Consider the following 23,699-nt stretch of genomic DNA (forward strand, 5'->3'; position numbering starts at 1 on the left):
CATGAGTGGCTTCATGTTTAAATTGTCTTTTTCCAGCATAGAGGCGGGGCTTCTGATATATTTCAAGAGAAAGAGACCGAACATACCAACTCAAATGAAGATTTTCCTTCATCACAAGTAAGGATAGAAACAGGTTTTCTGTGACTTCCTAGTTAACCCTCTGAAATATGTGTTTCAGAGGGTGTTCTACACCAGTGTTCTTGTGCTGCTTCCAGATGCTCTTCACAAGTATTTTCACCTTTGAAACCTGTGCAATTTGGTGGGATTTCTTTCAAAAACATGTGGAAATGGCAAGTAGCAACTTGGTAAAAAAAAAGAAAAAAGTTTGTAATTATCAGAATCACATTTTTAAATTATGTTAGATAATTTTTATAAATTTTTCCTGTTAATTTTATTTTATTATTAATTTTCAGGCAATTTCCTTTCATTTCTTTTTTTTTTTTCTTTTTTTTTACTAATGTCTTGCTAATCTTCTTTGACTGCTGATTGCCTTTGAAAAAAAAAATCAAGCTTTGCTGAGGTTTTTAAGGTATGCATTTAGGTGACAAACGCTTGTGAGGGAAATTAAAAATGCACAAATGTCGATCAATGTTCAGTCAACATTTGCAGCGGTGCGGAACGCGGCCTGAGGGCAGACTGGTCGGAATGCTTCATCAGACGGACCGACTTCCGCCACACCTGGCGCGCACCTGACTATCTTAAATACATCTATCTATCATCACACCTGGCGTCCGCGTGCTATCCAGTATCCCTCTCTACATGACTACGATCCCGCTCTGCTGCAGGAGCAGCATCTCACACACAGACAGGTCTCACTTCTGTCAGCTTGACAGAATAAAACCATGGACAGCGAGCTAAAATATAGATTTACGATCAGAACAAGCCACCGGAAACTGTCAGGAGCGCAAACAGCAGCTCGTGATGCCAGCGTTAACAGCGGTCAACCTCAGGCTCCTCACACAGGTAAGTTACTGAGGCGACACAGCCCAACGGAGAAATCAGCTGCTCTATTTGTAAATATACACTGACACCAGCCCAAGTTAAAAAACTGAAAGAGGGAGCCACCATGAGACAGACTGAGCACCGACGGAAAAGAAGTGTTCTTATATTTTACTTATTTAAGAGAAGCAATATAACAGTGTAGAAATACCCTGTACATGTAATTGACCTGCATTAAAAATACATATATAAATCAGCATCAAAACATACTCAAAGAATAAAAAGTAAAAGTACCTCATATGCAGAAAAGTACTTCCAGTTTAGAATATTCTATAGGCTACTTTTGTATTAAATTACGATTATTGATGAAGTAATGTAAACACTACTCTAACTTTGCAGCAGGTAAAGGTGGGACAATATTTTACACTGTATTCTAGCTGTTGGGTAGTGCTTGAATTTCCTTTAAGGAATCAAGTTTTATCTTTATCCTTACAATACAACATGTTTTATTATTATGCATAATAATAATAACAACATCATAATAAATTATGATGTTTTTGGTTATATTACTTTGTATTGTACCTTTGAAACCTGAGCAAATGGGTTTGATTTCTTTCAAAAACATGCAGAAAAGGCATTGAGCAACTTAACAAGACAGCCCCCCAAAAAAAAAAAAAATTGAAAAAAAAAAAAAAAAAAGATAAGAAAATGATCTGATAAGGGTTGAAAAACAGTGTTTCTCTCTCTCTCTCTCTCTCTCTCTCTCTATATATATATATATATATATATATATACATATATATATATATATATATATATATATATATATATATATATATATATATATATATATATATATGCAATAATCCAGTGCAATAACTACATCCATGTATAATATTCTATATTCAGATGTTGGTAATCTGTTGTTTTATTTCACATGGTAGAAACAAGAACAAAAATGTACGTTTGTATTTATACTTAAGTTTCTACTACACTTTCTATTCTACATTTTTCTACTTCTTTTAAGACTTTTGAATGGGAGCATCTGTAACTAAAGCCAATTTCCCCTCTGGGATCAATAAAGTATTTTTGATTCTGATTCTGATTCTGATATATGTATGTATGTATGTATATGTATATGTATATGTATATGTATATGTATATATATATGAGTATATATAATTCTGATTTTGAGTGTCATTGTCAATTATGAGTGTCAGTATTTCTAATATCTAACAGTTGAAATTGGATTATTGGAAAGCCAAAGAATAAATAAGAGAATGACCCCCTCACCCCCTCTGTAAATAGATCCGGTGGCTCCACAGCGTGAAGTGTTGTCAGAAACAGCAGCAGCAGTCTGCTATTCCTGGACCTGAGTATCTGCTTCACAGAACAGAGTCAGAAACAGCACACGGACTGACAATCCTTGTGCCAGCCTCATTTTATTTCCCGCGTTTCACATATGAAAACTGGATATATCACACACAGGGGTAAGTAGGCTCCTCCTCTAACACTGTTGGGTACTTATTGTGGACAAATAGGGCTCTGTTAGGTGTTTTTCTTTACTTATGAGTCTCATCGTTAAAACCAGAAACATGCATTAGTCCACTGCTAGAGTCAACTGGACTACCTGTAAAAATAAACCTCTCAGTAAAACTGTTTAAATTTGTCGCTGTGGGAGCAAAAAGCAACAGAAGTAAACTGATAAATGACAGTTATACACGGTAAACAAAATGAATTGTATAAAACGAGACATGTAAACGTCAAAAGACTTAGCTGTCACTACCGAGCAGAGCAAAGGGATGTAAAATGTTCACCTAGCCAAAGGCTGTATCTGTAAAGTGTCATGAATTGTAGACAAACCTTACAGCTCGAAAAGTAAAAACAAAGTTAACTTACATGAATATTAAATGGAACTTAAAATACTACAGCTGTGAAAAGGAAGATTTCTCTGTCTCTCTCCCTCCGTCTCTCTCGGAAAGTCTAACCGGAGTTTGAAATTAACATTTTTTCATCCACCTGCCTCTGTGGCTGGTCAGTTCCAAAATCTATCACAAACTCAATGGATTGCCATTGTTTTTTGGCTAGTTAATGAAAAAAATGTATTATCCACATGCATATTTCACCAGCATTTGACTGGTAGCTGGTGCTAATTTCCAACATTGATCTAACTACAAAAGCCGAGAACAGCCATGTTTGAAATGATTTTGTAAAGCCATTATTTTTAAGATCAAGAGTTAATTAATTTATTTAAGATAACAAAGGTCATTTCCCTGTGATAATGAGTTAATTTATGTTGAATCCCCCAAAAAATAAAAGGGCGATTTCTTGAGATAACAAGATAATTTATAAAGCGAAAACGACCTTTGTGTTTTAAGATTACGGGATCATTATGGAAAACTCAAAACTGAGTCTCTTTTTCATTTGATTACACTCGATTTCAGCCTTAAATATCGAAGTCATGACTCTCGGGAAGGATTCATAACTGAGCTGTTAGACTTTGAGTGAAGTATGGTCTGATGCGTTGATAAATAAAAGGTACTCCTTGAACTTTTTCAGCCTAGATACTCGTGATCTCTGATAAACAATATAAGTTATAAAAGGAAAGAAACAACCTTGTTTTCTTGTGTTGTTGGGCTTAGCATCTTCTTATCTTGAGATTAACAAAAAAAGCTTTCCTGGGATAACTTAAAGTAGTCATGAATCTTTAATCGTAATTAACCTGTGCCCCCGAGATGACTGCATTAAAAACAACATCCGTTCTTGGCTTCTCAGTTCAGTAACTAACAGGACTTTCCCTGCAGTGTTGCCCGGTAAAAACGAATAGTTTTGTTTGTAAAGTGCTATAAGATATCTCCCTTGAAAACCCATGAATTAATTTGAATTGCCAGCCGTTCATGTTTACAACTGTAGTAGTCGATTGCAATATCAGAAAGAGGTCAGTTGCAGCTGGGCCAGTGTCAGGAGCTATTTACGTTGACATGCCATTCATCTAGCTAAAAATAAACACACACATTTGCTGCCCCTTTGAAAATGTCATTGCACACAACCCTCTGCAATCAGTAACTAAAAGCACAGACTATCTGTCAGAGACAAACAGCTGGCAAACTCGCATTTCAGAGATGTTTGCACGACTGAAGAACTCCATCCAAGTATGCAAATGCATTTTTGTTGCAACTTTCTTCCTGAGTGCTGCTGTCATCTGGGCCCATCTTCAGCTGTGCTCCAACTCTTCAGGCTCTGGTCGAACATGTCGTCTTCGTATGCTGCTGCTATATCAGCCCTTCTTTCAACCAGCTCCTCCAATCCGCCAGTCCCAGCCAGCCCTCACCCCTCCCCAGACGCAGCAGGGAGTCCTGAACCTGACCCCACACCCAGCAAACCTGCCCACTGCCCGCCAGCTGCACAGACACATCCTCAGTCACCTGCGCCTGTCGGATCTTACGACGAGCAGCAGGAGAATCCTGCAGACTATGGCATCGGTAGGCAGCACCAAACACCAAACTCCAACACACTGGTTGAGATAAGGAAAACAAGAAAAACTCCAAGGCAGTCTCTTTAAACAATTAAAATGCCTTTAATGTCACGGCATGGTCATGCAAACCTCTGAAAACAAACTTCCATGCGTTTCAATGTTTTCTTTGATGCAGGCATTTGGTTGTGTTGCAGGTGGTTACTACCCCGTGGAGATTGGAGAGATTTTCGTTGACCGGTACCAAGTGGTTAAAAAGTTGGGATGGGGTCACTTTTCCACTGTATGGCTCTGCTGGGATATGGTGTAAGTACAGGTTTGGCCTTTTGCCCTTTCCTGAATAACATAATAACATCATGTAGCGATAATCTAATATGATATAAACATAATAGTAGCTAACTGCCATGATTGTTTGCATGCAGGAAGGGGCGTTTTGTGGCTCTGAAGGTGGTGAAGAGTGCTCAGACATTCACAGAGACGGCACTGGATGAGATCAAACTTCTGAAATGTGTCAGTGTGACCACATTGCTTTTGTTTGAGATGAATGCGCAGTAGTTTTTAGTGATTTTAGAGTATTCTTAGAATACACAAGTAGTAGATCTGCCCAGAGTGTTATTCCTGTTTGTGAGTTTCTGGTCAGCACAAAGAAAACTCTGACTCCACTGTGGTGGTTTTGGAGCAGCAGGACATAATGACAGAGACATCGCGAAATGAACTGCATGTCCATAATCCTTTGCAAATTCGAAGAACATTACTGCATTAAAGCAACAGTAGGTAACTTTGTCAGCAAATATAACAAGTTATTTTGACTGTAGTACATGAGGCGGATAATCTGTGAAAAAAATCACGCTCCTCTGGCTTCTCCTCGTCCTCCAGAAGACAGTCTGTCTTTTTCTGTGAAAGCGAAAGCAAGCTTTTCCTCAGCCTTCTTCTGTTTACTTGTCTTTGCTGTGTTTGCTGCTGTTGTTAAAACAGCATGTGTGCAAACAGTGATTGACAGCGACTGCTCCTGGCTTTGATTGGTTATTTTCAACAGGCACGGTGGGTGCTTCCAAAGGCCACAAGGAGCACAAGGAGGAGCCAGAGGGAACAGATTTTTTTATTTTTTATTTTTTTTTACAATTATCTCTCTGGTGCACTACTGACAGGATAAAGTGCGAGTTAAAAGATATTACTTTTTGTATTATTTGTGGAAAAAGTTACCTAATGTCGCTTTAAATGAAAAGACAAACACACTTGTGATTTTCTAGTTTGCACAGCATTTTGGACATACAGTTTGTTGAAATAATTTCCCTAGAGAGATTCACTAATATGTGAGACTGAATGCCATAGCAGGTCTCAGTCTTAGTAATATTAACAGTGATTGCTCAGCCTATCTGCAAAGATTTTGTCAATTTTATATAAACACCAGTATGACACCATCAGCATCTCACACCATGTGATAGCAGTGACAGATGATAGGAATTGATCTGATCTGAGTATGATTGTCTTTAATCATTTTTAATACAGTGTCTGTTAATATTGTAATATGATCACTATATGACCATCAGGTCAGGGACAGTGACCCCAAAGATCCAAAACGTGAGACAATCGTGCACCTCATTGATGACTTCAGGATCACTGCAGTGAATGGAGAGCGTATCCTTTACAGAAGCATATTGTATGTCTGTAACTTGCAGGTTTTCTATCAAGTATTGTTCTTAAATTCTACTGTTTACAAGTGTGCTTATAGATGGCACTATGACAACTTCTTCAAATCATAGTGGCAGAACTTGAAAGATTGTGTCAGTGTGTTTTTCACCCTCTTAAAATACTGAATAAACTCTAAAGACCCGGGCTGTGCAGTATGAGACAAGGTCCTCAACCGCTCCCCAGATGTGTGCATGGTTCTGGAGGTTCTGGGCCACCAGCTGCTGAGGTGGATCATCAAATCCAACTACACTGGCCTCCCCCTGCCCTGCGTTAAGAGCATCCTCAGACAGGTGCTGTGCAACCCTTTATACCACCTTAAATCACCCTCTCTGTCTTTCACCACTGACTGAGCTCTTTTTTGAGCAGATTATCTTCTATTTTTGCTCCGCGTTGACGTGGGGTGCAGTGACAGTGACTGTATTTCCACTCCTTATCACAGGTTCTGCAGGGTTTAGATTACTTGCACACTAAATGCAAGATTATCCACACAGACATCAAGCCAGAAAACATCCTCCTGCGAGTGGATGAGGTTTATATTCAGAATCTGGCGGCCAACACCAAGCTGTGGCAGCTGCCAGTATCCTCTGCTTTCACCAGCTCCACAGGTCAGTGATGCTGCATGAGTTGCTTCAATTACAAAGAAATATGTGTCCCAGACATCTGCGAGAACCAGGCTGCTGGAGGTGGTCTTGACTGAATGCAAGAAAAAAAACGGGCATTTTTTCTTTTTCACTGATTTTCACATCCTGTGCCTCTCTTCCCTGCTGATGTTTTCACTTCCTGCCAGTGAACAGAAGCTCCAGAGAAAAACAGGTGTGCAACCTGAAATGTTCCTCTTCTCATTATTATTTCATTCAGTTTATTAAGATGGCCATGTTTTGTCATAATTACATTACCACCTGTTCATTTGTGTTATGACCTCTGAAGAGTTTGTCCAGCTTGTTGGGGAAGCTGACTGGGGTTTTCCACACTCTTGGGGAGTGGGTAAGATGGATGTTGTGTTTTGTTTTTGCACTTGAGCTTCTTAACTGCATCATGACAACATCTGCAGCTTAAAACTCACTATTGGATGTGTGAAATCATAAAAAGGCAGGGCATCGGACATTTACCAACTAATTTTGTCCAACTGCTGTCCTACACGAGCACACTGCAGTGTGATTTCTGTCAAATATGATTGATATGAACATGATTGTGACGCTCAAGAGGGAGGTGATTCTATTTCTTAATTTACACATATTTATGATATATTACAGCAGTTTATAGTATTACAGCATGTAAGCAACACAACTAATTTTGACAAATAATCTGAGTAAAAACATTTTTAATCTGTCAAAAAATGTCATAAAGTCATATTTTTATATTTAGAGTCAAATTGAGATCTGTAAATACAGGGAGCTCTTTGCACTCTTTGCATTTGCTCTTTAGGTATTTGGGTGACATAGTGTCCCTTAAACTCATTCTGCTGTTCTTTTCTTGCTATCACATTTGACCCTAAAGAGACAGTGGAAATCCCTCAACAATATTGTGCAGATTGTATCTCAACTTTAAATTTTTTTTGCACTGCAGTCAAGACAAGTGAAGAACAGATTACCAGCCTAGAAAACTAGAAATAATTGTATTTGTACTGCACAGCTCTTATATCTCATATTAAACACATGTCTATAACTCTCACATTTAGAACCCAAAGATAGAAATACTGAAACAGTCCCTGATGATATGTTGCATGTTGACAGGTGTCTTAAATTTCTGCTCCAAGTTGATGCTTGCTCTTTTAATATTGTTGTCACTAACAGGCTCCTGCAGCTCAAAGCCACGCGAGGGGTGTTGAGAGAGGTGTTTGTTGTCAGCTTCTATAAAACGACACAACTGCAAATTTTGATGTCCTTCCAACATCTGCTGTTGTGGTTTTAAAATAGCTTGTTGTTAGCAACTTATAGTTTTACAGCATATAGAGTAACAGTTTCATATTTTATTGTTGAGGTACTCATTCATGGAATTCATGTAAAACTCTGTAGGCTTGTGCTAACTGCAGACGATGTGCATACAGATGCAGATATGTGGGTAAAAGTGGTTGATAAAAAGTCGCAGCATATGCAGTGCTTCTTAAATATGTGAATGATGTGTTGAGTGTTTTTTCATGCTACCATTAGGGGGCACTGAAGTCAGATATTTTTAAATCCAGCCCTGTGTCCTAGAAATTATGTTTATATGCATTTAATTTGATAAAGCCAATATGTTTGAGGCAAACATAATGGCCAGCTTTCTATTTATATAATGAGGAAAGTTGCTGATTAACATATCTGGCAAGTCATAAAAACATTGATGCTGATCATATCAACAAAATATTGACTACTAGTTTATTTCTTTTGGGGTTTTTTTTGGTTTTTTTTTATTGAAGATATGCAGTATTATTACTATTTTATATGCACTTTATTATCAGTTTCTTTTAATTAAAATTAAATAAAAATCACAATATTTCTTCTATATTTTATATGTGACCACAACGTAATTATAAAAACAATTTAGTAAGACTAAAACGCAATTTCTAGGAAACAGAATTGTCAAAATCCTACATCTAGTGGCTTTAATTTGCAATATTTGCTTTACTGGTTTGTATTCAATGCTCCCCTCTGATTGTTTCCCCTCAACTGATCCCGCCCCTACAGTCCAGCAAGGTCTCCGGGAGCCCCATTAAGCGACTGACAAGAAAAGACAGGAGTCGACGAGGAAAGGAGAGTTCATCGGACCACAATCGAAAAGACAAACTTCACGTGTCATTCTCTGATGTCACTGCTCCTATGAGCACCCGTAGCTCCACCTGTCTCTCTAAACTCACAGGTCCTCACCTCACTTTGAGGAGGCAGACGATGCTGTTGGAAGACGGACTGGACTTAAGTCCACACAGCCGCAAAGACTTCATCTGCTCGTGTCCAGACCTCAACTCAGATGCTTCTGTGTCTGGCTCTAGATCATTATTACTACATCAGACTGCAGACAAAGAGCTGCCTCCTCCTTCACCATCCTCCCCTCGTGGTCAGTCTCGTGTATATGTTTACATGAGCATATTTACACAGTGTGTTACCATGAAGATTACTCAGCATCATCAGTACAAAGTGTACCCTGATCTGCTCAGCTATCACATTCTTTTCTTTTGTTTTTAGTCATCAGTGACTCAGATGTACTTCTGGACCTCCTAAAGCCGCAGAATGCTGATAAAATCCTCATCAAGATTGCTGACCTGGGCAATGCCTGCTGGGTGGTGAGTGATTATTTTACCAGCAATCTAAACCTAAAAGATATACAAAATTACAATTTCACAGTACAATTTTAAGACTTAAGAAGGTGCCCTGCCTTCTTTGTGGCTTTAAAAATATCCATAATTTATTTTGATAATAGAGCACTTCTGTGTCTGGATTTACATTTATGTATCAAAATACACATTGTGAGAATCATAATAACTGGCTAAGACTGCAAGGGATACCTGAATCCTTAATCAGACTCTAGGGTCATATTGGTTTTATACTTAACATGCAAAAACTGTTTTTGAAAAAAAAAGAAAAAGAACTATGATTATTTTCAAATTTATGAAAATTTGTCATGCACTGAACCAAATAAATATTTGATGAATAAGTGGCAGAAAATGAATTAAAAAAAAAAAAAAAAAAGAAAGTCTGTTAAGTGGGGAAATGAGTCAGGTGCGGGTCTATCCTGGAGATTAGTTTTAAATTGTGATGTGTTTTATGACTGTCCACGGTCAGGCGGCTGAGTGCAATCCAGGCAGACAGGAACACTTCAATGATTTATTAGAAAAAATAAAGATACAGAAGCTTACTGGTGTGTAGCTAGTCCAAACAGAAGTTACTAAGAATCCAGGGGTGGATGGAGATTAGGCAGGAAAAAGGTGCAGACAGACAGACACAGATGAGGGTTCAGAAACAGGTGTGGCTTAAAGAACATTTAAGGGTTCAGGGATAGGTACAGATAAGCCACATTTCCACCAAACACTTTCGGTATTATAGCCTTGGAACCTGTCTACAACTTGTACAGACATGTACTTAAACCTGAGACCTGTTTTGCATTTTAACCGCAGACTGAACTCTTTAAAGTAGGCGAGGTTGTCTAAGGATGGTAATAGTGGCTTCACTGCTCCATCAAGTTCTCAGTGCATTTCTACTTAATTGATGATGCAGAGAAATGTCTGCACCTTGTTGATTGTTTACATTTTTAGAACAATGAAAGACAGACTGGAGCGTTTAAAGTCTCTGCTGCAGTTGATGGAATATTTAAAGATGGCAGGTGTTAAGTTTGTGCATTAAACAAAAGTGACGATTCTGTCTCTGAATGATCAGCGGACTGCAGTTTTTATACCTCCACCTTTAGTATCAGATCAGTTTGGTAGATAGCTCAACTGGAAAACTGTAACAGAATGGACTAAACATGTCAGGATGCAGGTGCAGGTGGCTGAAAATCAAGCCATAAAAAAGCAACATTGAAGATCTGGCAGGGTTTGAGTGGAAATGGGATTGTAAATATACTGCAGAGCTGATGAGAAGAAATGGAAAGTGAGCAGGTGGTAGCGAAAGTCAGTTGAGTGGGATGAGAGTCTGAGAGCAACTGGTGGATGGATGGAGAGCAGCAATGTTGCCGGCTGGGGAAGTGGGAATGTGGCTGAAAGGAGGAACAGAGAGGCAGACAGCATGACAGCCACCTGCCTTATCTATAAAACACTTCTCAAGTGTTGCTTTTACATAACCAAATGCAACAGGTGCTTTCTGTAGAGCACAGCAGCCGTGTTTACCCTCCAGTGAAAAACACAGCTGCCATATGTTTCCAGTGAGACAAGACTGAGTGGGCTGGTGATGTGGCTTCAGAGAGACATACAGCATTGTGTTGTGCATTTCAGAACCACCCTGCTGGTGGTGCTTATGCTTCTTATTTCATTTGGCAGAGTGAGAGAAATAGACCCTGGTCATGTTATTTTCTCTGATGACAGTTTTCTTTTTAAAAACATTTTTAGACATGCTAGCCAGTGGCATGACTTAAGGAACAGCAGTGTTCAACACTTTGGTCCAAATGAAAATATATGACAACTTTTGGATGGATTGCCATGTAATTGTGTAAAACATTTTATGGTCCCCAGAAGATGAATCATATCAACTTTGGGGATTCCCAGACTTTTCCTTTACTGCCAGCAGGTTTGCACTGGAGGTTTTTAGTGATGTATTTTAACAACAATTGGACAGTTGCTATGAAATTTGGTTCATACATTCATGTCCCCCTCGGGATGAATTTTAGTAACTTTGATGATCCCCCGACTGTTCATCTAATGCCATCATCTGGACAAAATTGGAATTAAGTTCTATTTAATTGACTGCTTTGGTTTATGACCAAATACATGCAAAACTGACATTGTTTTAATGATAGCATGCTAAAGATGGTGTACATGGTTAACATTAAACCAGTTTAGGATCATATTAGTATTCTCACTATAAGCATCTGGTTTAAAGATAGCGCAGGTCGTCCTCTAATCGGAAGGTTGGTAGTTTGATCCCCAACTCCTCCAGTCAACATGGGGCAAAATACTGAACCCCAAATTGTGTGTGTGTGTGTGTGTGTGTGTGTGTGAGAGAGAGAGAGTGAGTGAGTGAGTGAAGGGGTGTACGTGTCTAGTAGAGTGAAAATGCTTTGAGTGATCAAAATTACTCTAAAAGAACTATACAAGTGCAGGTCCATTTACAGCCTGTCACTCAAGTGCCCCACCCTTAAATATGTTTAACTTTAAGCTCTAATAAAATTTAAACAGGTGTGCTATATACAAATTCACCCCCTGTACACAAACTGTGCATGAATGTTGAAATTAGCTATAGAGACCAAAACCAATTTTGTACCAGGCTGTAAACATGTTTATTTCTGCTGTAAAATTGGGCATTTTAACATGAGGATTGACTCACTCTGGAGCCAGCTTCAAGAGGCCATTTGAGGAAATGCAGTTTTTGGCACTTCTGCATTGGCTTCCTTTTTAAGCCCCAAAGGCTGACGCTTGGTACTGCCTCACAAAGCCATATCACGGCTGTAGACTCTGTGCTGTTGTTAGAAATATGTTTAATTAGCTTAGATTTGTAGTCTTCAAAGTCAAATTTCAGTAAGGTTTTACAACTTCAGGTAACAATTATTGAAATAAAATTGTATACCAACATAAGTATAATAGTCAAGATAATCTAGTTAAGCATAAAAGTATGTCATTTAATGTAGAAAATTAAATTATAGTTATTTTTTCAACAGAGCTAAAGAAATAAGGAAGTGTGGAGTTTTGTTTTTAGTCATCGATGCAGGTCATTACGTAGTGGATGGGGAACCTTATTAATTAGGGGATCATTAAAATCTTATCTGTCTGGTCGTCAGCACAAACACTTCACTGAGGACATCCAGACGTGTCAGTATCGCTCTGTGGAGGTTCTGATCGGCGCTGACTACGACACCCCGGCTGACATCTGGAGCACCGCCTGCATGGTGAGTCAAGCACCTGCATAGATATGTATTTTTTTTAAATTTCTAGATGTTTTTTGTTTATTCCTTTATGTATGTTGTAGGCTTTTGAGCTGGCCACAGGGGACTACCTGTTTGACCCCCAGTCAGGAGCCACATTCTCCCGGGAGGAAGGTTTGTGTTGTTCAAATGTCTCTTTTGTCCTTGATTAAACTAAATGTGCATGTAAAACAAAGTTCTCCGTGTTCTTTCAGATCACATTGCCCACATCATCGAGCTGCTGGGATCAATCCCATGTCAGTTCGCCTTGTCAGGGAGGAACTCCAAACGATACTTCAACCGTAAAGGTAAAATAAACTAAATTAAATAATTAAATTATTTAAGACTAACACTTTATAAATGCTTATTATATGGCTAAGTTACCCATATCTGATATTTTGATTTGGACACAATAGTCAGCAACTTTTAGCCTGACTCAAATTTGTTATGCTGAAAAAGGATTTTGTGTGTTGTTTCATGAAGGGTGGGATAAATCAAAAAGTTATTCAAAACAGTTATTAAAAGTAGATATAAGCAGTGAATCAGTCTACCTCTTGCGTTGTGCAGGACAACTGCGACGCATCACCAAGCTGAAGCCGTGGAGCTTGTTTGAGATCCTGCTGGATAAATACGAGTGGCCACATGACGAAGCAGACAACTTCAGCTCGTTCCTCCTGACCATGTTGGAGCTGCTGCCGCAGAAAAGAGCCACAGCTGCTCAGTGTCTGAAACACCCTTGGATCGCCTCCTAGACAGACCAGTTCTGTCTGGTTCAGAGCCCAGTGGACGAGCTCTCGGGAGCAGGCTCACACGCATTGCGTGTGACATGGGACTCAGACAGCTGTGGGATACACAGCAGTCGTCTGGTGCTGGCATCATGAGCACAGTCTGAGGACGAGCCTTTTCCAGGTTGGATTGTTTGGTCTTTTAATATTTTAATGATAGTCACATTTAATTCAGGCGTAGCAATGACCAAAAAAAGTTTTGTCTCACTGGAAAACTGCCTTGCTACGTGATTGAATTTTAATAAACCGACAAAAGACTGCATTCACGTGCTCTTTGATGGTCCCATTTCTGAGTTTGGAAGTTGTTCTTCTGACTTGTGTGTGTTCATGAGCTTTAAGTCGTAATGTGGAAATTACATTGACACTTCAAAGAAGATGTGTTGTATTTTACTGTTCACAGCACTTAAACCACAAGTTGATAACAGTTTGAGGCTTTACATTACAAAGTGATTTGGCCCAGACTCGTTTCTGCACCAGTTGATCCCCTAAAACTACTAAGATATTGCTTTACTTGACTAATGCTAATAACTTCTCTTACTAATCCAGTTCACTCTATGTGGACAGCAACTAATAGTACAATATTACGAATTACATGTGGGCAAACTTTGGCATGCAGTATGTGAATTAATATGTTTATTACCATACCAACAAAAACATTTACTGTCGCCCGCCATGTTGTACTCATGTAGCAAAAATCTTCTTCGACTTTACAAGCTCTTTTCCAATTTTAAGGGGGCATTCACAAAATCCTTCCCAGTCAGAAATTATCCAATTTTTGTAACACCATATGAATACACAGTAAATCAAAACCTAACCTTTGATAAATGTTTCTTTAAGTAGAGAAAAGCTTGTGGTAACCCTGTTCTTGGAATAAAATAGATTTATTCAGACAGCACTTCGTCTCAGAAATGTCAGCTTTAAGGAGTACACTAATGACTCACGACAGAACAAGGCAGTTTATATGTTATCAGAAACAAACCTCAGTCTGTGATGGTAACCTCTTTTTAAATGCTTTTGGAGGAAAGGATGAAAATGTAATCATACTGAAAATGAGATATATAGAAAAAATATGTTTAAACATGTAGATTTAATGAATAGGAGTGGCTGCACTGAAAAGTGAACCCTGAAGAAAATTATTAAATGAATACATAACTGGAAAAATGATCATTTGTATATCAGTTGCTCACTGCAAGTTCCGATGAATTTGTGACGAAAACATTGTTTTTCTCGCATTTTCCAAAAAAAGATAAAATTCTAGATAATGTGGAGTAAATGGCGTTTAACAGCAAGAATACATCAAAACCTCAGTTTACAAACTCTAACGCAACTCATGCAGTATAATCCAAGTCTCATTCATCCTGACGTATGCTCAGTACTTCCCAAAAACATTGAGCAATGTTTAAACACAAACTCTTTCCCAAGTATGCTTTTTCAAAAAAGACTGTTTATGCAGAAGTGCTTTAAGGTTTTAGTGATGATGCATGTGTTTGGGAAATACTGAGCATACAAGCTGATAAATGAGACTTGGATTATACTGTGCAAGTTGTGTGAAACTTGAGGTTTTTATAAAGTTTGTTGTTGTCAAAGGCAGATCCATTCATTTGAATTTATGTTGAATTTTATGTTTTTGGATTCTTCGTTCACTTTGGAGGCGTCCAAGAAGTTTTCTTGACAAATTCAAGGTAACACAGGATGAGTCATTGATAAACAATTTTTTTGCAACTATTTCTTTAAATGCCAAGCAAGAATCACCCCCTCTTTTTTTGCATGTGCCTGCATGTGTGGGTACGTGTGTGTGTGTGTGTGTGAGTGAACATGTGGCCGTTGAGATTTAGCCCGTTGTGCATTCTTTGCATGCTCACATTCAGCAGAGCACAGAGAGGGGGATGGAAAGGAGAGGAAGGAGGAGTTAGTCTCACATAAACGCAGGCATATGTCCGCCTGCTAGAAAACTCACAGATCTGAGAGGAGGTGAGAAGAGGACGGGGAGCGCCGCCTGCCCACACACGTAAGTCTCATTTTCTGTTAGGTTTTAATGAGAGACCCTTTAAGAATGCATGAAGTGTTTGTTTTTTGCTTAACAAGTGTTTGTTCCTGTGTTGCTCAAGGGAGACCATGGCTCACTCTGGTTTTAATTCCTCTATTGGACTGAGTTGAGTGTGTTCTCCTAGTATTGTGAAATTGGGGAGACTGGATTTAGTGTGAAACTGCTGCTGATACTCCTCAGTCATGCAAACTTCATAACAAATAATGTATTATAGTTTTAGTAATAAACAAGCCTGAGATATGTTCATCACCTTTATATTCTTGTTCTCCTTTTTGCTCTTTTGTTTGAAAACTTTTGTTGACGTGATTTTTGTAAACATTGAATTACGTTGGACAGCATACACAGCTTTTGACAGTGTTGTGCAGTTGTCTTTCTACACAATGATGTTAAAAGAGTGCGTTTCTCAAGCCATGCCAAGACTAGTCTGCTTTTCTGTCTCTGAATCTCCTGGTTGTGTGTACGTTTAAATGAAGCCATAGTAAAGGTTAAAGTCTCAGTGCTCTGCCTTTTGTAACAGAGATCTTAACCTCCAGCCAGTTGCCATGCAACTCAAACTCCAAATCAAAATGAATTAACTCAACCAGCACTGGTCTTTCACAGCTGCATTGTTAGTGCAAGGTAATGCCGTTTCCAGCCGTGCTCTTCACCACTTTCCCACAGAAGGAGCCCTTGTTTAGGATTCTGACCGTGCTTTTCGCCTCCTTTTGGCTCTGTTCTTCACAATTCATCTGTGGTTGAGATATCTGAACACACTAATTGCTTCTGCGGGGGAGAAAGCTGCACACAAAGGGCTGTGCTGTGTGTTTACCAGCTCTTATTGCAGTTGATATTAAATGATATCCTACAGTGATATCACCACATTGAGATGTGTGTGGGTGTGCGGCTCGGGCCCAGCAGCAGCAGCTGATAATGAAAACAGGAGCAGTGGCAGTATTATACACTGCATAGTAAACACCCATCTCATTATCCGAGCATAAAGGGAGAGGCAGAGTGAGAGGAGATATGAGAGCTTTCATTTATCTCATGCAGATGTGTTGTTATTGCTCTTTGTGTCTGTGGTTCATTAATCACAGCCTTTCTTCATATAACCAGGCTGAATTAATGTTGTCTGTCTTAGTTGCAGGATGTGGCTGACTCTTCTTTACAGTTTCACCGGTGGAGCAGCTCTCCTGTATGCTCTGTACAGATGGCTGATCCCTGCTGCTGTCCAGTATCATGGAGGATTGGCACTGATCTGGCATGATGTCATTGTGGAGCGGATGCTGGACACTGTGACCCAGTCCACACGTCCTCAGGTGTGTCTTCAATGTACAGTATTCACCTCTCACAAGAGCAGCCAAAACACACTAATGACCAGCAGGGAAGAAGTAATAAGGGGGGGGAGAGTGGGACTGTTTGCAATTTCTTATTTCTAAGTAATTAGTGCCATAACTAAATAAAAACCAGCTGAATTAGTAAGTTGAAAGACTGAACTTTGTACAAAAAATGGCAGAAGCTCTCTGAGACCTCACCTCTTGGTGCCTGTATCCACATAGTATTTTCTGAGGGTTGACGTCTTTTTTCATTTATTCCCATGAGGAGCAGGTGTATGCGGCTGCATGCAACCACCTGGTGAAAAGTGACACACCCAACGTCTTTTTTTCAGCGTGCTCCCGCTTTTTTTGTGCGGCTGCTCCCAGCGCTTCTGGTCAAAAGTCAACTTTTCAGAACAGTGCTGACGATGTCAATGCCACACAACAGAGCAACACAGACTGATAATGCATTGAGCCCAAATATGCCCCCGCTGGCCTGTGGTTTGATGGGGTCCTGCAGGGGGAGGGGACGGAGATATGGTGAGGAGATTTAGGTTGACAGAAAATAGGGTATTTTAAAAAGGACACATACACACACACACAGTGTAGGTCAAATGTCACAATGAAGTACGTGTGCACATTGTAAAGGTAGTTCAAATAAACTAAGCATGTTTCTACATTATCGAACACAAATTAAATTCACTCTAATGATTTATTGTGGGGCCATAATTGTAGCAAAAGGATTTGCAAAATTGCTGGAGAGTTGTTAAACTTTAGCTCAATCTGTGTATGGATAATCATATTTTTTAAATGTGTAGACAAATCTGTTAATTGATAACATAGATAGGCTATTAACAGGTGAAAGTTTATAAAGTATTTTGCACTAAGAGCTGGAAAAACAGTCAAGTCATCAGTTAAATCTCAGGCACTCCTTTTTGACCGTGTTGCTACACTTCTGTCGTGGCAAATGCGAGATCTGCAAATGCAAGTGGTCATTTGACTGTACTGCTCTCCTCGAACTGTAGCTATATAGCCTCCTTACCAGCAGTCAGCAGCAGCACCCAGTGATTTTAACTGCGACACTGGTGGGCGGGGTAGTGGTTACTGACATACAGTATATACTGTACATAGACACCACATTGACTGCTTCACCCCATTCGGGCCCATTCGTAAGAGATCGCTGGCGTATAGGACCAGGCGAGACTGGCTCGTAAAAAAATACAAGTAGTGCTATAATGTTTTCATTTCTTAGCCAATGTTAATGATCAATTTTTATGTTCAGCGGTTTAATATCTACGTGGAGTAGATTAAAAAAAGTTTTCTCTCCTCACTGCCTTTGTGTCAGTGTGCTTCAACGTTAGGCTTACATGAGTTTAATTACTTCTGTGATGTGAAATAAGTCCAGTGTTGTGCTTACACAGGTAAAGTTATGTTGTATAACGTGGAGTCAATGATGAACTGATCAGATTTTGGTGGTCAAATGTCAAAGTCCTTGTGAACTTGCGTCCGTCTCATTCTTGTGAAGGTGACACTAATCTTGAAACTGTTGATTGTATCTTCTATGCTGCAAGATTGAAGATGTGTGTGCAGCATCCATTATTTAGACTTTTTAGCATTTTTGCAGCAACATTTGAAACATTATCTGCTGTCATGGCTCCATATGAGTCTAGACAGACATGGATATAAATTGTAACTGCAACTTGACTGGTTTGTGAGAGGCCAGTTTTTAATCTGGCTTCACTAAGCTTTTGAGAAAACAAATTAGCTGCACGTCAGGAACAGATTCAACGTGACACAATAGACCTTTCACTAGTGTAACTAATACTAATCATAACAGCTGCATCCTGTTTAGGTGTCCCACTGTTCTATTGTTGTGTATGCTGGTTCACTGGGACACGTTACTGTAACAGAGCCGCCGTCAGTGTTATAGTGACATCTGTGTGTGTGTCTGTCTGTGTTTAAATCTCATTAAACACTGACTTTTTGTGACGTCTGGTGTCAGCTGGTCAAAACTTGTACTTCATTTTTGCATGTTATATCTGTCTGTGACCGCACAGAGATTTATGGATTTCAGCCAAAGTCTTTGATATAGTTCCATCAGACCCAGCGTGTGTCAAAGTATACACACATACACACACCAGGCATGCATGCATGTGTACAAATGTGAGTCCAGCTCATTGTTTCCTGAGAGGAGTTTTCTGATACTTCCTCATACATCATACATCCCCAATGAAAGTAAAAGAAAAAAAACCCTTTAGGCTTTCTTTTTTTTTTTTTTTTTTTAAATCATCACAACATGTTAACAATGTTTCTCAATAAATAAACAGATAAGAAAAGTGGAAACAAGCACTAACGTTACATTTTGTACTTTTATTTTATGCTCATACTTATAGGTCAGGGTTGCTTACAGCCAAAATCCAGAAACATGCCTTTTACACAATGTGTCATTAAATAGTCTTCTGGGTTTTTTTTGGTTTGTTTTTTTTGTATTTAAGGCAGGATGCAGCTCACAGTTGAGAGCTGAAAAGTTGCTTTTTTGGATCCCTGGAATAAAATGTTGGAATGGATTTTAAACCACTCAATTATGGGGCATACTGTTATTAAGCATATTAGGCATTGCACACCCACTAGGGTGTTAGTACTGGTTGGTCCGACCTCTGCTCGGATTGGACTTTGACAGTTTGTGTTTCATCAGTTGAAACTCTACACAAAAGTATCAGGTGCAACTTTTCCCACGATAATAACAACAAAACTAACAGTAGAGTGAGAGAGTGGGTCAAGTCTGGTCTGGTCTGTACACACGCTAAGTCCTGAGAAGAGGTCAGGTAAGGTGATCGAAAACGCCTGATTGGATTTATCATGGGTATGTTAACCTAAGAGTCTTTCTTATTACAGTTTTATTAAGATGTTAAAGAAATTGCAATCCTTAACTAACCTTAAAGTGTTTTTGTTGTCTAACCATAAGGCTGGAGTGTGGATGTGAGTCTGAAGTTTTGGCACCACGGCACGTTGCACATCTGCCATCTATCTGAAGCCTACATGATACATGCATGTAGTTTTTCATTACCTAAAAGGAACGTCTCTGAACATAATCCAGGCAGCGATAACTTCACCACAAAAACATTATTAAGAAAGCAGTTTAGTATCATACAAACATCATTTCTAGGCGACGGGGTTGGGAGTAGTGATTGCAGCCTATGAGAGTGCTGCTGACCTTTAACTCAGGACTTTATCGCTTGTTTTTAATTTGACAAGCATTTACATATGATGCACTGTTGTGTGTAGTTTTTTATTCTGTTTTTGTAAGTGATGTGCTTTTTGTTGTACTTTTATGTTATATTGTCTGTCTTCTTTGTGTCTTCTTCTTTGTATCACTGTATTGTGCTATTGTGTGTATTATTTGTCTTGTGTGTATCTATTCCTTTTCTCTTCTTCTTGTACACCTTTGTATTATCATGTCATTGTGCTGTGTATTTATTCTGACCTGCTGAGGGACTCCAGATGCAAATAAGCTTTAATCTGATACAGTACATCAAATTGTAACATTTATGTTTTAAACTGCACATGATCCCTTTTAAATAATATAAATAAATAAATAAAATAAAATAAATTGTTGACCACTGCCAAGTGCAACAACCTCATAAAATATGCTGAGTTAATAGGAAAAGGTCATAGTGTAATAAAGCCAGAATCATACTGCAACAAAACTCAAATGAAAAAGACATTTTTCCCCGCGTGGGCAGGTTGAGCAAAGGCCAGGGGCCCCGCGTTACACTTTTGGCTCCTGGGCCTGTGCCCTGCAGGCTGTTCAGTAATCTATCCATGAGTATTAATGAAATTTAATTGAAAAGATAGTTAGTACTAGTCCACTGTCTATCAAAGCACCTTTTGCCTTGAGTGAAGTGTTTGATCACATTTTTATAAAAGGTACTTGTGTGCACATCCACACAATAATTAGTGGGACAATGCTGGATCCAAACACCAGTGCAAGCAGAGAGGTATCTACACAATGGAGTCATTTATAGTTTGTAAAATTTTGACTTTGACCTATCTTTTTAGGGGGGAAAAAAACGCAGATGAAGAAAAAGCAAGAGCATCCTTGCTTTTTTATATATTTGCCAGCATATGACCAATTTGGCCAGAAGGATTTGGGGTGTCAGTTAAGACAGGGAAAGGTTTGAGCATCGAGTTGCAAAGAGTAAAATATGAATGCTTTACATCTAGTATTATTGCTCCTTATTGCTATTCTGTTGAATTTTGTTTTGAAAAATCACAACAAAAAGAAACCGAAGAACAGGAGGATGGACACCAAAATCTAGGGTCCGTTACTTAAATTTTTGGTTACTACCTGGCAACCCAATTTTTATTATGCATGCTTATTAATCATCTAAAAAAGCATCAGTGAGTGAATAAATACTGACGGGTGTCAGGTAGCCTATAGCGCTGTCTGAAAAGTTTTTTCATTCCTTTTTCTTTCCTGTCTTTTCCCTCAGAGGCTCCTTGCTGCAGTACAGAAAAACGCCACTAGAGGGGACCCTCGCAGCGTGGTCAAAGCCATCGATCAGTTCTGCAAAAGCAAGGAGTGGGCCATGAATGTGGGGGATGAGAAAGGTGCTGATTCCTCATGATGTGACTTTATGTGTAAAAACATGACTTTACTTGACCCAGTTATATGTTTGAATATCTTTTTTTTTTGTTGCCACAGGCAGCATTCTTGACTCAGTGGTGTCTGAGGTAAACCCCGCCAGCGTCTTGGAGCTGGGAACCTACTGTGGCTACTCCACGGTGCGAATCGCCAGCCTGCTTCCCCCTCAGGGCAAGCTCATCACTCTTGAGTTCAACCCAGACTATGCCGCAATTGCACGTCAAGTCATTGCATGGGCAGGATTAGAGGACAAGGTAAATCCTAAATGTCTCCAGACAAACTGAAAATCAACCATGCACATAATGTGTGAGGGCTTGGTATTGTTTAAAAAAATACAATACCAGCATGAATACCAGTACTCCTAAATTGCTACTGATACAAACTGAGTACTTCTTTGATACCCATAATGTGAATGGAGTGGTGATACTGTATCTTGGCACACTGACCTGCAAACTCCTTAAAATACACCACGCTCGACTTAACCACAGTACAGTATGCATGGGCTGTGGCTGCTGCTGGAGGAGTGTGAGCTCCTTGCTGAGAACAGTTGGTGACAGCTTGCCCAGCCGTGCAGTGACAGAACTAACTTTTAGCATTACATGGCTATTGTTTAACAACAGTCTGTTTAACAACAGAGTTGAGCCATTTTGGTGCCGCTGTAAGTTTGTTTTGAATGTTTACTGGCACATTGTTGAATTTTAGCTGCTGCTGCTGCTGTGTAAGCTCGTGCTAACTGACGTCGAACTGATCATTGGGAAAAAAGCGTCTCAAGAGTCGACACCCAGCAGGTACCAGATGTCAAAATGTGATCAGAAGGACGTTGGACTTTTATGTCAGCCAGATGTTAAATTTTGACTGGGATGAAAATCAAGTTAATATTTCAAATGTCTAACAATGTTGGAATTTCATGTTGTGTGGACATTAACACTGTGATGTTTTGCATACTTTTTTTCCCCCCATATCAACATCAGGGGCAACCTCAGGCTCACCTCATGTGTGTCAGTGACTCATCTCTGCAGCGACCCACGCTTAGTTCCAACCAGTGGCACTTTGTTGCATGACCCCTCCCCCCCGCTCTCTCTCTCTCTATATATAAGGTCAAGGTCCCTGTCAAAACGCCCTCCAAATAAACTAAAAAATCGACATCAGCAGTTATAACATCAACAGATAAGAACCCCAGCGGAAAAAGCATCAAATGCAGGAATCATCTGACTGAAGATGCTTTGATACTGTTTGTTGCAGGGATATTTTATTATACCTTAAAGGAATGAAGTACTAATACTCAGCCCTACACCTTGTTACAACCCAGCTCGTAGGATGGACTAAAGAGGGAGAAACACGGGATGAGATGAACCAATAAAATGATTTATTAACAAGAAGTAATCCAGCTCTCAGTCTAGTGTCAAGTCAGCTGTCCTGCTGCGATGATACAACAATCAGCAGTAGCAAAGGAACCTCGCAGAGGGACTGTCACAACCTGAACAGAGCAGTTCAGATGACAATGTGTTTCTTCTTTCCAGGTCCAGTTGGTCGAAGGAGCGTCTGGTGACTGGATCCCCAAAATGAAGGAGCAGTTTGGAGTGAAAACATTTGATTTGGTTTTCCTCGATCACTGGAAGGATCGCTACCTTCCCGACACAAAGCTGATGGAGGCAAGTTTGTTACACTTATTTTCATGCTGATAAAATTCTTTCCTGCCATGATGCATGAAGCTCTTTGTGGTTTTCCTCAGGAGTGCGGCCTCCTCAGAAAAGGCAGCGTCCTGTTGGCAGACAACGTCATCTGCCCTGGAACTCCTGACTATCTGGAGTTTGTGCGGAGCAGCCCGCGATACCAGAGCCAGTACTTTAAATCTCACCTGGAGTACACCAAAGCGGAGGATGGTTTGGAGAAGTCCATCTACTTGGGGTAGTTTTTAACAAAAAAGTGTCATGTTTTACAAAGGCACCTGAGACCTTTGTTGTTTTAGGTTAAATGACTGAAAATCAGTTTTTCTAATGTGTCATAGAGTCAATGAAACTTGAAATTAAAAGTCACACGTGAGAGAATTTATGCTGTGTGCTTTTTTTTTTGTAACCCCACATGATGGAGGTCTCAATACGTGATTCACTGTGTGTGTATTGGTACAGTAGGCGGCAGTAGTGATACTACGTTGAGCATCTAATTGACAGATGATGAGCTGCAAACTGATCCGGGGGCTTCTTTTCCCAGAGCATCAACTCAAATCAATAATAAATCTAATCCAGCTGCATTCTGTGGTGCAGAAATGTATTTTCTGCTCTGATATTCTCCACCATTGTGC

At 39.5% G+C, this 23,699-nt stretch overlaps 2 protein-coding genes across 4 annotated transcripts; both read left to right on the forward strand.

Annotated features, from left to right (window-relative positions):
- Positions 1 to 676: 676 nt before the first annotated feature.
- LOC121955576 (SRSF protein kinase 3-like) lies at positions 677 to 13,675 on the forward strand. Of its 3 annotated transcripts, XM_042503599.2 has the most exons (16): positions 677 to 963; positions 2,248 to 2,429; positions 4,117 to 4,421; positions 4,609 to 4,717; positions 4,834 to 4,921; positions 5,962 to 6,049; positions 6,287 to 6,393; positions 6,543 to 6,708; positions 6,891 to 6,916; positions 7,031 to 7,087; positions 8,770 to 9,136; positions 9,265 to 9,362; positions 12,506 to 12,613; positions 12,694 to 12,763; positions 12,844 to 12,936; positions 13,196 to 13,675. In XM_042503599.2, exons 1-16 carry the CDS (start codon positions 922 to 924, stop codon positions 13,378 to 13,380), a joined length of 2,091 nt encoding a protein of 696 aa, XP_042359533.2. In that variant the 5' UTR covers positions 677 to 921; the 3' UTR covers positions 13,381 to 13,675. The 3 variants fall into 3 exon arrangements, with proteins under 3 accessions (XP_042359533.2, XP_042359541.2, XP_042359549.2); XM_042503607.2 differs by lacking the exon at positions 7,031 to 7,087; XM_042503615.2 differs by lacking the exons at positions 6,891 to 6,916; positions 7,031 to 7,087 and having other exon boundaries at positions 6,595 to 6,708.
- Positions 13,676 to 15,284: 1,609 nt separating this feature from the next.
- comtb (catechol-O-methyltransferase b) lies at positions 15,285 to 23,445 on the forward strand. The gene is made up of 6 exons (XM_042503636.2): positions 15,285 to 15,421; positions 16,578 to 16,755; positions 21,246 to 21,363; positions 21,458 to 21,651; positions 22,918 to 23,049; positions 23,130 to 23,445. Exons 2-6 carry the CDS (start codon positions 16,585 to 16,587, stop codon positions 23,307 to 23,309), a joined length of 795 nt encoding a protein of 264 aa, XP_042359570.2. The 5' UTR covers positions 15,285 to 15,421; positions 16,578 to 16,584; the 3' UTR covers positions 23,310 to 23,445.
- Positions 23,446 to 23,699: the final 254 nt, after the last annotated feature.

Source organism: Plectropomus leopardus, chromosome 2 (assembly GCF_026936395.1).
Source record: "Plectropomus leopardus strain MGB_pleo_1.0 chromosome 2, ASM2693639v1, whole genome shotgun sequence".
NCBI lineage: Eukaryota > Metazoa > Chordata > Actinopteri > Perciformes > Serranidae > Plectropomus > Plectropomus leopardus.

Excerpts from the sequence above, each read along its gene's own strand:
- LOC121955576 (XM_042503599.2), top strand. The coding sequence starts at position 922 with ATGCCAGCGTTAACAGCGGTCAACCTCAGGCTCCTCACACAG. Across the intron at positions 4,718-4,833 it reads TGGCTCTGCTGGGATATGGT|GAAGGGGCGTTTTGTGGCTC; the intron begins GTAAGTACAGGT and ends GTTTGCATGCAG. Across the intron at positions 6,394-6,542 it reads TTAAGAGCATCCTCAGACAG|GTTCTGCAGGGTTTAGATTA; the intron begins GTGCTGTGCAAC and ends TCCTTATCACAG.
- comtb (XM_042503636.2), top strand. The coding sequence starts at position 16,585 with ATGTGGCTGACTCTTCTTTACAGTTTCACCGGTGGAGCAGCTCTCCTG. Across the intron at positions 21,364-21,457 it reads GAATGTGGGGGATGAGAAAG|GCAGCATTCTTGACTCAGTG; the intron begins GTGCTGATTCCT and ends TTGTTGCCACAG. Across the intron at positions 21,652-22,917 it reads GGGCAGGATTAGAGGACAAG|GTCCAGTTGGTCGAAGGAGC; the intron begins GTAAATCCTAAA and ends TCTTCTTTCCAG.